Source organism: Gymnogyps californianus, chromosome 2, assembly GCF_018139145.2.
Source record: "Gymnogyps californianus isolate 813 chromosome 2, ASM1813914v2, whole genome shotgun sequence".
NCBI classification, from domain to species: Eukaryota; Metazoa; Chordata; class Aves; order Accipitriformes; family Cathartidae; genus Gymnogyps; species Gymnogyps californianus.
Genome location: NC_059472.1, coordinates 111,564,175 through 111,579,651, shown reverse-complemented (window position 1 = coordinate 111,579,651; position 15,477 = coordinate 111,564,175). Strand labels below are relative to the sequence as shown.

General features: G+C 39.5%; 1 protein-coding gene across 3 annotated transcripts in view; it reads left to right on the top strand.

Annotated features, from left to right (window-relative positions):
* POU6F2 (POU class 6 homeobox 2) overlaps nucleotides 1-15,477 on the top strand; it is a 315,567-nt gene that overhangs the window by 284,678 nt on the left and 15,412 nt on the right. For all 3 annotated transcript variants that reach the window (XM_050892321.1, XM_050892323.1, XM_050892322.1), the window contains exon 7: nucleotides 5,711-5,917. In XM_050892321.1, the coding sequence (XP_050748278.1) occupies nucleotides 5,711-5,917 (207 nt within the window). The remainder of the gene's footprint in view (nucleotides 1-5,710; nucleotides 5,918-15,477) is intronic.

The window sequence follows — 15,477 nt, the reverse complement described above, 5'->3', positions numbered from 1 at the left end:
TTAGTGTAGTTAGTCTTTGATTTTACTTAGCCTTTTCACAGCAGAAACAAAGGCAGTTGTTGAATACTTGGCTACAGTTTGTAATATTCCTTTGGTTGTGCTAGGAAAACAATGAAGCAAGGCAGCCCTGTTTCTGATGAGGGGAGAAGGAGAAGAACTTAATACAAAACAGTTGTATGCTTCATTTTAGAGTATTGTAGTAACTTCACCTTATGTCAAAACACAATTGGTTTATTAGGAGCCACAAGGAAAGACTCAGTGCTGGGAAGTCAGCAATTAGTCCTTCATACAGTTATGCAAAATCTCGTTTTATATCTGCAGCGCAAATGGGGCTACAATTAGACATTTACCCCCAGAAGTTCTGAGCAGTCACTCAGCTTCTGCCCGCAGTTTCAGCCTATGAGTTACAGTGAAGTAATCCACAAAGGCAATTAAATATGAAGATGTGTTGTCAGTCAAGAAAGGATAAGAATGGATTTTTTTTTTTATGTTATTCTTTCTTAAACATCAGTTGTTTAAGGGATCATTTTTAAGGGATCAAATGTTTTTATTTCATTTCTAAGAAGAAACCTTTACTGAGCAAGGCAAGGGACCAAAATCTGTTTAATGGTACAATAGTGACTAGCACTTCAGTTTATCAGTGCTAGGACATTACCCTGATATGCTGAGGGTTTGGGATTTTTCCCCTCCATGGTCAGCTCCATTCCCTGGGATTTTACCTTCACTTTAATTGTGTGCTTATTCTTTCATTGCAGATGAATTTACAGTTTGCAGGACTATGTAGGCAAAGACTGCTGAGCCCACAGATGGTATGTAGGAGCAGATCAACAAATTAACTTCATGTGCAAGCCAAGCCTTACAACTTTATTTTGTATAAATAACACTTAATCATGGAAGTTGTCTTGGCAATGGCAGATTCAAGTTGTAAGATTTGAGAGGCCTGATCTCAGATATCTTGAAATCCCAGGATGCTAAAATGACACTAACAGATTAATCAATGGAAAATATTCAGATGCTCTTAAAAATCACCCTGAATTTCCTTTGAAGTTAGAAATAAATCATTGATTTTTAAAATTTAGTTAACTTTGGGAAGCACAAAAAACTAACATCTGTAAAAACTGCTCTCTAAGCACATCAAGATGTAATTGATATATCTATTAATCCGTAAACAAAAATGAAAGAATCTTACTGAATACTTGAAGTGATAATCTGACTCCACCAAGGCTTCTGGCAACACTCTGTCACTTGAACAAGGCCAGAATTACAGTCTTGGTGTTTTAATTAGAGGTGGACCAAAGCCCTGTCTCTGTAAAAAAGTTGAGGTCTGAATTTACATTAAATATCTTGGTACGATTTCCAGTGTCACATCTGCACTACATTTTGTGTCTATATCTGGAACCTGTACCTCAGACAGATACAACCAGGTGTAATTTATTTTAATCAACAGCACTCTGCAGATTACTGTGCCAGACTCCCTTAGAGGTTATGGAGCATTGACAAGGGGGTCCCTTGAATTAACCCTTGGACTTTCAAAACTGTTTGTTGTTTTGCATATGACACCTGTTTTGCAACTCCTCTGTGAACACTTAATGGTTGCTTTCAGTTGTATGAGGTGTAAAAGGAATTGTGAAAGTCACGTGCATAGTGTAAAAAAACCCAAAACTTTTTAAATTATATTTTTGTAGCATGAGGACTTTTACGGATGTGTTTGTTTTCTCAAGAGCATGTTTGAGAGGTGAGATTGTTTATGAATTTGAGTCCAAACATTGACAGAGTAAGAAGCCTCTTCTGCTATGTCTCAGGGAAGTTGAGGATGCCCCACCCCTGGGAGTGTTCAAGGTCAGATTGGTCAGGGCTTTAAGCAACCTGATCTAGTGAACGATGTCCCTGCCCATGGCAGGGGGGTTGGACTAGATGATCTTTAACAGGTCCCTTCCAACCCAAACCATTCTGTGATTGTATGATTCTATAAGTATCTTGTGGGATAAGTCCCTGTCACATGCTATTCCTGAACTGTCCTTGAATATAATCTGAAATAGCAGCATTTGCTAGAAAGGAGCAATGCCTCCCCACTAGGGAAATCGCTGGCAATTAAATAGTCTGTACCATGGCACGCTAGTGTCTCAAGCCCGTGGCGTGGTCTTGTTTTATTTCTTTAGAAAATTTAAATGTATCAAAACCATAAATTATCCTCATAAGATGCCATCTTTCATGATACTTTAACAGGACAGATTAGCAAGGCCCAGGGTGAAATTTTGTACCAAAATTAGAGGAAGAGGGATCTGGCCCAGCATCAGGACAGTCACACAAGGTTTGAGGAGGGGATCCGGTTTCAGTACTCCTCACTATGTGTGAATCAGGGAGCTGTTAGGATATTTAGGAGAGGGTACTTGGAGAAGGGGAAACTTGAAAGGGGAAACTTGAATCTGGGTTTAGCCATATCAAAGATACATGCCATAAAGAGTAGCCCTGTTGGTTAACTAGAAACAAGTGGATGTGGTTTTTTTAATCAGACAAGATTTTACTTTATTTTGGTATAAAATGGAAAAAAAATCTTGAAATCTCAGTAAGTTTCAGAAAGTGGGAAAACTGTTTCCCATTCAGATTTACCCTTGGCTGCTACAGTAAAACCTCTGAGGGCATCTGTTCATTTGTCCTTCTGGAACACCTCTCCCAGCTGTGTTTTCCCTGCATGTACAGCATGCCATGTACAGAATGGTGTGTGACACACATTAATACATATAGATAGCCTTCTGCTTCTGACCTTACAAACTGTCCACTTCAGCACTGTCATTCTATAAAATGTCCAACTGCAGTCCAAGAAATGCATTTTAAATGTGCATGCAAACATTTCTATTACTGATAACACCAGCGCAGCATTTTTTGCTTTGCTGGGATTAGGACCTTGATAGTTAAAGTTACATTGGAGTAATGACACTCCAAGGTCGCGTCCTTTACTGACATGGCAAAGGAAGGAGAGGCCTTTGCTATGTTTCTGCTAATGAAATTAAGAAGGATTATTCCTTGTGTTTGGTGAGATATGTTAAAGGTGAAAGGATATATTTGTGACCAGTAAATATTTTAGGTCGCCAAAAACTGGGAGAAATTTACACGTTGCACTGCATGAAAGTTGTATTTAATTCACGCTGAAAGTCAGATTTTAGAAAACGTTCTGAAATCTGATAATGATGTAAATAAATGCCTGCCTCCTCAGTGAACAGCCATCTTCTCACATGAACAGTAAAGCAGCTGCAGTTCAGCTAGGGACACCTTAAAAAAAAAAAAAAAAGGTACTGTGATCTGCAGAGAGAAACTGGCAGGAAATTCCAGCTTAGAAGGCTAACTCACAACCTTTGTCTGAATGTGCTCCTTCGAGCTTCACTTTCATGCTCTGTAAAATGGGGGTAATAATCTTTATTGATCTGTCTACCTTTTAGGAATGCATTAAGGAGAACTTAAATTATATCTTTACAGTGTTTTGAACAGCTTTGATATATGCAGCTCTTGCAATACAGCTTAGTAGGTGGGCTTGCCATTTTACCAGGTCCTCCCACAGGAGAGCTGTCCTGCTTTTCTTTATGGTTCTCTGGTCTTGCCATCCAAACTTCTTCTAACTGGGCAAGTTTGGTAAATTGATGATGACTTCAGCACCTACCACTTGTTAGCTGAGCTGCCGTAGCTAACCAAGTGCACTCTTTTCACTCAAGGAGTCGGTTTAAGTTGTCACGTTGTACTTCACAGTTGAGCCTACCTAGAGGCACACCATCGGGCTGCCACATTCTTTAGGACGCTGTCACTTGATTGAGTCATATCTTAGCCTAATAATGGAAGGAAGAGGGTGATCCTCTGACGAGAGTCGCCTGCCCCTCCAGCTATGCCTGAGTTAGTTGGATATCATTGCAGGATGGATTTTCTGGGGTTGTGGTGTGTCTCCTCTGCTGATATAAATATGCAGAGGTCTTCACAGATCCCTGTTACTCTTCACAACACAGTTCATGCATGTATCTTTTTTATATCTTTAGCAAGAGATTCAGAGTTGTTCCTCTAGTTTTGCACTCTCAGAAAGTAACTTAGTGGTCTGCCCACAAAGCCACTGGTGTTTTCACTAAACAGTTATTTTAGAGCTAATTTTACACTGTTTTGTACAGTTCCCATTAAGATAATATAAATTAATTGTTGAAATCAATAGGAATTTTATATGTTTGTTTTGGAGACAAATTTGCCTTCAAGTTTCACTAGAAACACCTTAGCCTGTTTTCATGAGGAAACTAGTCTTATGACTAGTGCTGTCTATCCTTCTCTCCCTCTTTCCATCCACCCATCCATCTCTCCATACCTACCTAATGGCTTTGAAACAGCTGACCAATTTCAACAAGATTTATCAGAAATAAAGAGATCTAAAAAGATGATTAAGCTCCTAAATGGAATGAGAATCAGCAGACAGACTGAGGAAAGCTACCCTGTTACTGTGCCCACTGAGGAAAAAGAGGGAGAACTCAGCCATAATCAACCCTATTTCTCAGCAACCAAGTATTTCTACACTAGTCAATGTATGTGATAACAGACACAGGGCAACTGGGATCATACTAGTGGAGGACAAAAGGGACACGCAGTGTGATGGATGTTGAGGATAAAGAGGAGGAAGCAAGGCTTCTGGAGAGGGAAGACTGGAAGCCTTACAATGGGATATATGCTTTCTGGGGGGCTATGATAAAGTCAGAGGAGATGTGGTGAAGGAAATAGAGATGTGTTTTGATTTTTTTTTTTTTTCAATTTTTCCTGTTGGAATAATCCTATGACTAGCTTCGTTTGTTGTTGTTTGCAAAAAAAAAAAAAAGTTTGGTTTTATTCCCAAGTTTCATCAAAAGTTTGTTTCAGATGCTCTAATATTTGTGAAAAGAGTCTTCCTTCAGCGTAACTTTCCTCAGCCTAGTGGCTTATTGACTGACAAGCTTTCTTACAGCATCTGTTTGACATCTTATCCTAATATTAGTTTTACAGGCACGTTCACATTTTAGGAAACCACTGTATTCTCAAGTCTGAGATGTCACAAGTGTCTCTTTCTGCAAGTACTTGCCCCAGAAATGTTAGCTAAAATGTTTTATCTAACAACAGCCCTCCCATTGTGCTGTACTACTTAGTTGTCATCCAAAAGCAGTTGCATTTTTATGAACGTATCTTAATAAGCCTTGTCCTGAAAGACACCAGTGTCTCTTTGTTCCTCTCTGAGATCACATGGGAGTCATAGGTGGTCATCTAGAGTAGCAGGTATCAGTAAATCAAGGAAAATTACATAAGCACCTCAATTCAGTTAATAACATTGTATGAATGAGTTGTAGAAAGCAAGGCAAACAGACTGATGTTTGCATCTATTTCACTCTGTGTTCAAATGAGAGGTGGGAACAAAACGTCATTGAGGGGCCAGAGCATGGCCCAGCATTTGTTTCATACTCTCTCAACCACAGCAGATTTGTTGGGGATGACAGTGGATGGTGGTAAAACGTAGAGGTGATATGTGACATGACAAATGAGTTTGAAAGTCCTCATCACCCCAGTAAAGGAACGGTTGTTTCCCACCCGCAGCCTGTCATATCTGTTTCTCTGTGCTTATTTCACCTAAGTTTGATTTACCGTGCATAAAACAAGTAATTATGTGTGGCAAGGATATGCGGCATATGTGCATTTTCCCTTTCTATGTTGTTTTTTCCAGATTATTGGAACAATCCCACTGATGCCTAATCCAGTCCCCTCCAGCCAGGCGGCAGGTGGAGCTCAGGGACTTCAGGTGCAGCCGATAACTCCACAGTTATTGACCAACGCCCAGGGTCAGATCATCGCTACTGTCATCGGCAACCAGATACTCCCAGTGATCAATACCCAGGGAATAACACTATCGCCGCTCAAACCAGGCCAGCAGGTAAAGTGTCTGTAGCCTGAATGATTGTCAAAACAGATGCGCAGAAATCTTCTACTCCTCATGGACTCTCTCACGGTCTTTCTAAAAACTCCCACTTCTTTATAATTTTTAATAACAAAAGATGAATTCTATCATACATAGTATATTAGTACATACTATGTATGTAATTATTATATAATGTCATATTATATAATTTATTTATACATTCAGGGGTTATCCAGTTATTCTTTTTTTTCTTTTAAAGGTCAATGTAGGGCCAACTGAGAAATGTTCTGCAGCAAAAGTGCAGTAGGAATATGAGACAGGAGAGGCCCATCTGGCCTATAAAGTTCAGTTCCTTGGTTAGTGGCCACCTAGTAGACTGGGGCTTGAAATGTTTTGGAAACATGCAGAGAAAACAAAGAAAAATATAAAAACTTACTAGTCTTCTTCACTGGAAAATCAGATATGATTGTGCATATTTGCATAGACAAAGTATTTTTAGGGAAATTATTATTCAGTGTAAGGCGCCAGGTAGTTCACAAACTTCAGGATGGGTGCAGAAACTTCACTGAGGTCTGAAAAGATTTCTGTAGTTCTTCTTATAGTACTCTAAAGTCAAATTCATCAGTTTTGCCTACATCTGTAGAGCAAAGAATTGTAGTGCCTCATTTTTATTCTGAAAGAAAGGAAATTGAGGATGGAAAAGACATCAAATGTGATTACCAAAAAGGTACTTATAAAAGTGTCACTCACTGAAATGTTCAGCTTAGTGTTCCTGTTGCTGGTAGTGCTTGTTTGCTAGTCCTGCCTACACCTCCAGTTGCAGGTAGCAGCCTTTTGTATGTTTCTGAGAATCCCTAGCCCCCCTGAACTCCAAACTGATGATTTTTTTTTTCCCCCCAAATTTAGAAGTAGAGAGCCAATGGATCTCTGAGGTGAATTTTTTGTTTGTTTTGAAAATGTTTCACATCCAAGTGGTTACATACTTTTTTCCATCCTATCCTCTGTGGTATCTAGCAGAGTCATTTTGCAAAGCACTTGTCATTTATCTAACTCTACTTTCTTTAATGGAAGCAGACTTATACTGCTGGCAAGTGCTTTTGTAATTGTTGCATGTACTTGGTTTCAAACAAAGTGGGATGGATGGGAGGGTGGGCTCTGTGTTCTCCAGCATGGGAAAGCCTGACAATGGAATAAGAAACTCAGCAGTTTACATTTGTTTTCCTGGAGGTGTGTGGGGTGGGGTGTTTCTTTTTGAGCCAATCCCCTGAAGACATTAGATGTCCCTCCTTTATGGGGAAAGCCCTCAAAAAGCATAGCAATCCTGAGATCCCATTTGAAACTCATGAAATTTAGAAGAGGAGGATAGAGGTCCTGTATTATTCCCTGAGAGCTTCTCACCTGCAGAGCAACACATGTTCTGAGTCCTGCAGCAAAGCAACCTCTTCCAGGCAACGTCCGCCAGTAGTATCAGTGGGCAGAGAGGGGACAGAGGCGTGACCTTTCTCGCACAGCTAGTGGCACTGGGCTCACATAAAGGGATAAACTGCTGCTGAAGGCTGCAGCTTGCTGAATGAGCAGGTGTTCAAGGTAGAAAGTCACTGTTTAGCCATATTGTGCTGTATTGTACTGGTTCACTCAACCTGTGTGCTTGTTTGCAATGATCAGCTGGCAGAGATAGTCAGTCAGCAGAGCTCTGGTTATGTCCAAGAGCCAAAGATGTGCCCCATATTATGCTGGTCTGCCCAGCAGTGCTATGTAGGTAGAAAACATTATTTTGCCAAGATCGGTTTCGCAGGGTCCAGCCTGTGTGTCTCACACAGAGTCCTGAGGTCCCAGGGGTTGCAGGAAGGGCCACCAAACAACATGGAGCCTCCTTACCTACATCTGTTGGAGCCTAATCAAGACAGTATTTTTGATCGGGGGGGAAAAAAGTAGTGCAAATACTATATGAAAAAATAGTACACATTATCATTTTTACAGGAACCGCAGAAAATTAATTCTATGTATTTGTGCTCCCTCTACTGGCTCTTCTGCTTTTACTGAAGGAACTCAGAGGAAATTTTGCCATTGATTTCAGTGGGAGCAGAAAAGAGGTATGAGAGCCAGAGTCCTCATAGGAACAATGCTGATGGACAGTCAAAAGCAATTGAGCTAGTACTATACAAACTGCCGTATCATTTGAAAAGTAAATAGAATTACACAAAGTATAAGGAGATCCTGAATTTATCTTATTGCCTGGGTAAAGACTTAGCCAAACTGTAGTGTTTGGCTAATGATAGCATATTTAGTCATAAGTTTAAAATCTTGTTTTCAGAAGAACTGAGTGCTCAAACTCAGAGGCCTCAGCAGGAATTCAAAATATTTTTGAAAATGGTGTCGCACAGCATTTGGTGTCTTGTAACTTGATAAAAGAAGCTTCAGAAGGGGGAAAGAAGAGTACAAGACAAGTTTGGGGAAAGTTTTGAGAATGTCACGGAGAAATAAATGAGGAAATAAATAAAGTAGTAAAATGTTCCAGTTGCAGATGATCCTAGTTTAACTTTCAACTTGTCACTTCCTTCGAAACTAAGTACTGCAGGAGAAAGAGAGGTGATTGCAAGCGATGATAGTAAGCTGCTGCTTGTTAGCTGAGTCACAATAATTGAACCTGTGTAGCCTGTTTCAGTTGCTAAGTAATGTGTGCTAGTGCTTACTTTTTGCCTGAAGACTGAAGACTTAAATGCCTCAGATATTGTTTTTAGTCAGCTTTACTTAGGTAGACTACATGCATTATTTATTCATATAACTTTTTCAAACTTGACAGACTAAAACCTCAATGTCTCCTCATGGAAATGAGTTCATAGATTACGTATGTGTAGTGTAAAGCAGGGCTGCTTTTTCTGTGTTGTAAATAGGTTGCTTTTAATGTACACAAGCAATTCCATTGTAATCCTATTCCTCTTGTTTTTAAGAATAAATAGATGTTTCTGATTTATGTTCTTTAAACTACCCACAGTAGGGATTGTTCCTCTTTAAATTACACTGAGTAGTTAAAGCTTCAGTGTTTTCACTGTTTTCCAAGATTTTGCTAATCTAAGCAGCAGCATCTATGCACACACCAAGAATTCTCCCAGAAATTGTAATGACTTTCTAAAGCAGGCAGCTGTTTGCACTCCTGTTGTAGTCTGTGTCCTTTTTATCTCTGTTCATAAACAAGGTTTTCTTTGCCTTTAATAATTTTTACTGCCCATCTCCCAACCATTTCAATTTCCACACTAATCTCTTTGAGATTTTGTGATCAGAACTGAATGCATGATCACAGTGAGGATGCATCACTGTTTTACGTAATAACATTATAATATTTTCAGCATTATTTTCTGTCTTTGTCTCAATACAGCCTAACATCCTGCTTTTTTCTAACTATCTCTGCTCATTGAGCAGGGTTTTCAATAAGCAAATGTATCCACCATGATACATCTTTGCTTCCCTGATTGTTACCATGTGAGTCACTAAAATGGTTCCTTTTAATGTGAATCACTTTGCACCTATCTACTCTGTATTTCATCTGTCATAATGCTGCCCTGGTGTGTTGTAAACAGGATCTGTAAGTTGTTCATGGTATTCTGTACTAAAGAAATTCACGTGTTCCTCCTGCTGATTCAACTTCACCATTGTTCACCATCTTTTCTTGCTGCATACTAAAACCATTCAAAAAATTCAGTATAAATCCTTTGATCTCTACTTGTAGTCTCCTTTCTTGAGAAAGGATGATTTATTCCCTAATTTTGTTTCTTGCTTTTTTAAGCTGTTTATATCTCATAATAGAAGAGTACCTTGTAACCTTAACTTCTGCACTTCTTCCATGCCCCTCAGGAGGGATTTTGTCAAAATCCAGGTTGTATGGCTAAATGCACATTTTTTTCAAGAACAAATGAGCTTGTTATAACAACTTGTTAGCATGGTCATTTGCTATCAGATTTGAAAACCTTGTTTTAAAGTGTTCTTTCATATCTTTAACAACACATGTTAACACCAAGACAACTGACAGAAGAACTTGAACCATGAATTGGAGTCTTAGGAAATTTAGGAAAGGATTTACCTTGCTTAACTTAGTTATAGAGCCGTTAGGTAGCTGGTGGAAACTAGTTAACTAGATTTCCTGTAGAGACAAAGTGACTTAGACAAGGAGACACATGCATGTCCAACGGGCAACTCAAGCTGTCAAAATAGAATAATTTTTAGATAGGTTGAATCTCTAATAGGTATATTAAGGTATCTCTTGTCTCCATTGATGTGAGAGGGGGCTAGGGTAGCTATTTTAGGATAGACAATTAATTCTTAGATGAGTTAAATTAGGTAAGAAGAATCCAGCTGCCAGTGATCACTGGGGTTCAAAACACGTTCTTGTTTGTGAATTCCTTAAACAGCTTTCCTAATAATTAGTGTTTTCTACACTAAGCAACTTCTACACATTGTATTGTTCTCCAGTGTACCTCATCAAGCAGGTTCCCTTCTTACTGTTGTCTGGCTCTTTCCTCTGACGTACTAGATTCATTAAATCAGGCTTGTAGTCCCAGTTGTCCTCAGTCTTGTTTTATCTACACTGCCTGCCAGAACTTTTCATATTTCATCATGTGTTATAGCACTACCAGCTTTGGGCTTCTGCCAACTCTAACACAATAAAACGAGCTACTAGGCAGCATTTTCTTACGTAGTCAGTTCCCCATCTTCATTGTCATTGGCTATCATGCTCCAGATTAACTGTTGAAAAGACATAGATAGCTCTCAGATGGGTCTGTGGTCATTCTTGTACATCTGCTTTCCAAATTTCATGCCAGACATTTTCTTTCTGCAGTCTCAACCTACCACATACACCCTACCATCTCATTATCACAACTCCATGCAATCCCTTGTTATAGTCTCCCATTAAAATCTAACCAGCTCTCAATCATTTTCTCTCTGCAATGCTCTTATTGCTTTGATGCTGTCTTGTTTTATGAGAAATGCACTCTTCTTTCTCTGTGTTTGAATATAGCCACTAAACTGTGTTGTCTCAATCCAACTTTGTTTTTCTTTTGCTTTTTATATGACTTTCAGTGATGAGGGTGACAATTTTTCTCACTTCTTTCTCTTTTCCTTTACCATTGGCATTGCATAATTCCATTTCATCCATGGATAAAATTATGGGATTTTTGAAAGTCAAGATTACTAGACTGTTTACTAGTACAAGGGACTACATCAGATTTTCCATGCCACAGCATGAACACTTGACTTGTAACTTACGTCTCTTCCTGACCAGTTTTCTTTGTGGCATCTGCACTTGTAGGAACAGGATATCTCAAAAAAGTCAATAGAACTCCACCACACCATTGGGAATAGGAAGATATCACTACACTACCTGTGTCATTCTAAGGAACTGAGGCATAGAGAGAGTAAAGCACTGTTCACTGTAGGAACATTACTGTTACCTTTGAATTATGCACTTACCTACACATTTAAGTCTGTTACTGTAATATTGACATTATATCATTCCTAATGGGGGTCAGAAAGATGACTGATGCACCTGATTTGCATATAAAATTATATCTTCTACAGAAGCCTGGCTGTGTCCTCAACCTCATTTCACGAGCCAAGAGACCTTCAATTACAGCGTATACTTTGACTGTAGTTCTGATCCCACAGAAAGGCTTTGAAAGAACTTCAGCAGATGCTGTCAAAGTCCTACCCCCAGTTATGTCCACAGCACACCAGCACTTCTTTGCTGTAGTCTCCATTTTGAGCTGAGTATGTGCACCGCCTGTATGAACCCAAAGAGCTCTTTTATGCTAGTTTCCAAACGTACCTATTCTGTCAGTCTAAGCAGTGGGTATGGAGGCCCTTTATACTATATATACTATACTATATTGTACTATACTGAGACAGAAGACACTTATTAAGTATCAAATAGCTTTCATATTCAGATTCATATATTCACTTACTTGAATTTAGTTGAATAAGATAAATTAGGGTGATGGGGTACAGTATTTGGGAAACATTCTGGCAGAGTTGACTCTGAAAGTGATTTGGCATGAAGCGTGTGGATATGCATAGTAACTTATTCTCTCCATTTGCTAGAAGATTTAAGAAAACGTTTTTGAAGCCCATGCCTGGTCATGCAGTATGAGTAGGTTTCAAGACAGACTTCCTCTGCCATGGTGCTCTCGAATCATGCAGTGGCCACAGCACACCACCACTCTTTCTCAAAAACAAGTGTATGGCACATTTTAGGAAATGTAGATGGAGCAGAGAACTCCATTTACAGGAAAAATGTAAGCATGAAACACTTAAACTACTACTTCTGCAAGGCATTATCGTGGCATTTCAAAGTGTTTGGGAATGTCTTTTTATATCATGATATTTATTTTTCAGCACCTTCCATGGACTTTAGTCTTTACTAGAGCTAATGTCCGTATTTCCCAGGAAGAACTAGCTGACATCAGAAAAAATTGAAAATCTTTATTTGTATCATAAAGGGGATTGTTTAAAATGTATTTCTTGCTCTTTGTACCACTCCTCTTAGTTTCATCTCTTCTGCCCTTTTTGTTATACTTGTCTTTTTCACCTCTGTCTTCTCTAATTTGTTGTGTTTCCTCGTCTCTCAGATTTCCTTTTCACTGAACCATAGAAAAATAGGACTGGAAAGGACCTGAAGAGGTCATGCAGTCCTTCCCCTCCCCCTAGGCAGGATCAACTGTCCCTATATCATTCTTGACAGATGTTTGTCTAACCTGTTCTTAAAAACCTTCAGTGATGGAGGTTCCCTGACATCCCTAGGCAACCTAGGTCACTCTCCTTAGCGTTAGAAAGGTCTTGCTGATGCCTGACCCTAGCCTCCCTTACTGCAATTTAAACCCATTACTTTCTTCTCCCTTCCATTAGGGCCATATTTTGCCCTTGCTGTTTGTCCAGACTCTCTGTAAAACCAGTAGCAGTTCTGTTATGATACAGGGCAATATTCTCTCAAAAGTTTGTTCTTTATTTCCACTTAGTTTCTTTCTCTTTCCTTGTCTTTAGCAAAATACCTTGTTACTCTGTCACGTAACTTTCTGGATGCAGGGAACAACATCCCTGATCTCGTAAGAAGACCTTAATACAGGACTCCAGTCAACCATCCCAGGTGTAGGAATATCCTACATACATAATTTAAGAACAAAATTTAGTCTTACAGACCTAATTCATTCTTCGCCTCTGCAATTATCAATCAATACTACCTTCACTGTTGACAGCAGCATGTAAAACTGATGTAAAAAAATATATGAATCAGGCCCCTTGCATTTTTCAGTTTATTTTTATAAAGTATTATGCTGCACTTTATGCTTCTCATATTCATCTTATTCCTCTAGCTGTAGTGTGCATACAGGTATTCCTGCCAGATACTGATCAGTGTTGCATACAGTCATCATTCTCAGCGTGTCTACTATAACCACCTACACAGAATGGCACTTAGAGCAACTGCTTCTGTAATTTCTGTGCCTCCTTCTGTCTTTGGATGGAAAATGCACAACAGTCATAAATATGATTCATATCATATGTATGTGTCCAAAACTGGGAAAAGTCAGCTATTGCAAGTTCGAATTGATTCTGTCATCTAGAATCTAATTCATAATCTAATCGTCGCCTCTCCTTCAGGCTATTTCTGGAGTGGAAATTATAGTGGATGAAAAGAGAGAGAGTATTTTAATGCAATTTCATGACATAGGTAACTATCATTGTTCTTTAAGCAGGACATTTACAGCTTCACCGTCATGTCTGTAAAACAGGGGGTGTACTGGAAATTATGTAGGGAGTTAAAGATTAAGTCCTCCCTCAGTCCCTGGTCAGGCCTTAAGGTGACTCTTCAGCCTCTCCAACCCCATTGCTCCCTTTTCCCTCACAAGCAGTGAGTTAGAAACCAACAATCTGTAAATATCCTTTATATATTGTTATTACACCTAAGGTCACTGTGCATCCAGACTTCACTAGCCATATCCCTTTTTGCCCAGGTAAATTTTGAGAATTTCTTACATTTGACCAAAGATTTCTGGGCATCTGACAAGAAAACTGCCGAGCTTCTGGGTATCCCAGTTATTTCAAAAATACATTTGCAAATGCATTGTGCAATACATGTGCAGAGAGTCAAACATTTCCTAGACTCAACCATCATACTGTGCATGTGCTACGTAGTGACTGTGGTTGCGTGCACGCAAAGCGTGCGCAACTGGAGAATGCAGAATGCCCTCTCATTCTGGTGCTTCCTGGAAGTTTCAAATTTATTGTGTACATGCTCAGCAGTTGAACTGTTCAGGGACTATACGTGTAGCATGGCTGGAAAATGTTGCATTTGCCATCTGTGTCTTACACGATCATGTATTTCTCCCTGAGAAATACTGATGGGAAATAGCATAGAATCATAAAAAATTAAGGCTGGAAGGTCAAGGTTCAAGAGATTATCCAGTCCACTCTGTTGTTCTCAGGTGGAGTAGCTATTCCAGTATTTGTTTAACTTGCTCCTAAGCACTCTCATAGGAACTCCACAGGTTCCCCCAGCAATTTATGCCAGTGCTTCACTGCCATGTTAGACAGCTTTTCCCAGCATCTAATTTGAATCTTCCAGGTTATTGCACCTCATTCTCTCCACTATAAAATGTAAGACAGAATCATTCTCTCCTCTTTTCATTAGCTCTGCCTGTATTTGAGGCAGACATCATATCGCACTTCGTCTTCCCTTCTTTAGATTAAACATGATCAGTTCATTCCAGGTGTCTTCATAAGCCTCAGGTAACTCCCAGGCCTTCAGCAACTCTAATTATTCTCCTCCAGTTGGTCCAGATGTTTTCTGAAGTGTGGCATCTAGCTGTGGACATGGTGCCCTCCCCGCCCCCCTGCCCCCGCAGAGGTCTTTCCAGTGATTAGTAGAAAAGAAGATTCTTCACATGCACTGCGGACATCACTCCCGGAGCTCACACAGCTTGGTATGGGAGTTGCCTTTTCTTCACTTTTGCAACACCCCAGGATTGCTGGTGGCATGTTCAAACTGACGGGATCATTTTGAATCCTAATCCTGTATTACAACCTATCAAAAGTCCCTCCCAGCATGTCATCGGCATGTAAATTTAGTAAGCGTATTCTCTTCTCCATCATCCAGGTCGTAAAGAAAATATTGAGTAGTGCAGAACGAGGACAGACTTCTGTGAAGCACCATACATGCACACTTCTGTTTCCACAGATAGATATCTATCCTCTTGGTTTTGTTTTCCAACTACTTTTGCATTCATTCTGCAGCAATTTCATCTAAACTATGTTTCCCTAGGTTATAAAGAATGTCACACGAGGGAGTGTCGAGAGACTTGTAAAGTCAAACCACCTACTGCTTTTTCCCTGTCCGCAAGGCCAATTACCCTGTCTTAGAGGGAGATCAGATTGGTTTGACACAGTTTGTTCCTAACAATCCATGTTGTCTGTTGCTACCTTGTTTTCTTGCGGGTGCTTACAAATTGTTTGATTATTTTCTTCAGTACTTTTCCATGGGTTGAAGTTTAGTTGACTGGACTATAATTTTGCAGATCTTTCTTTTTAAA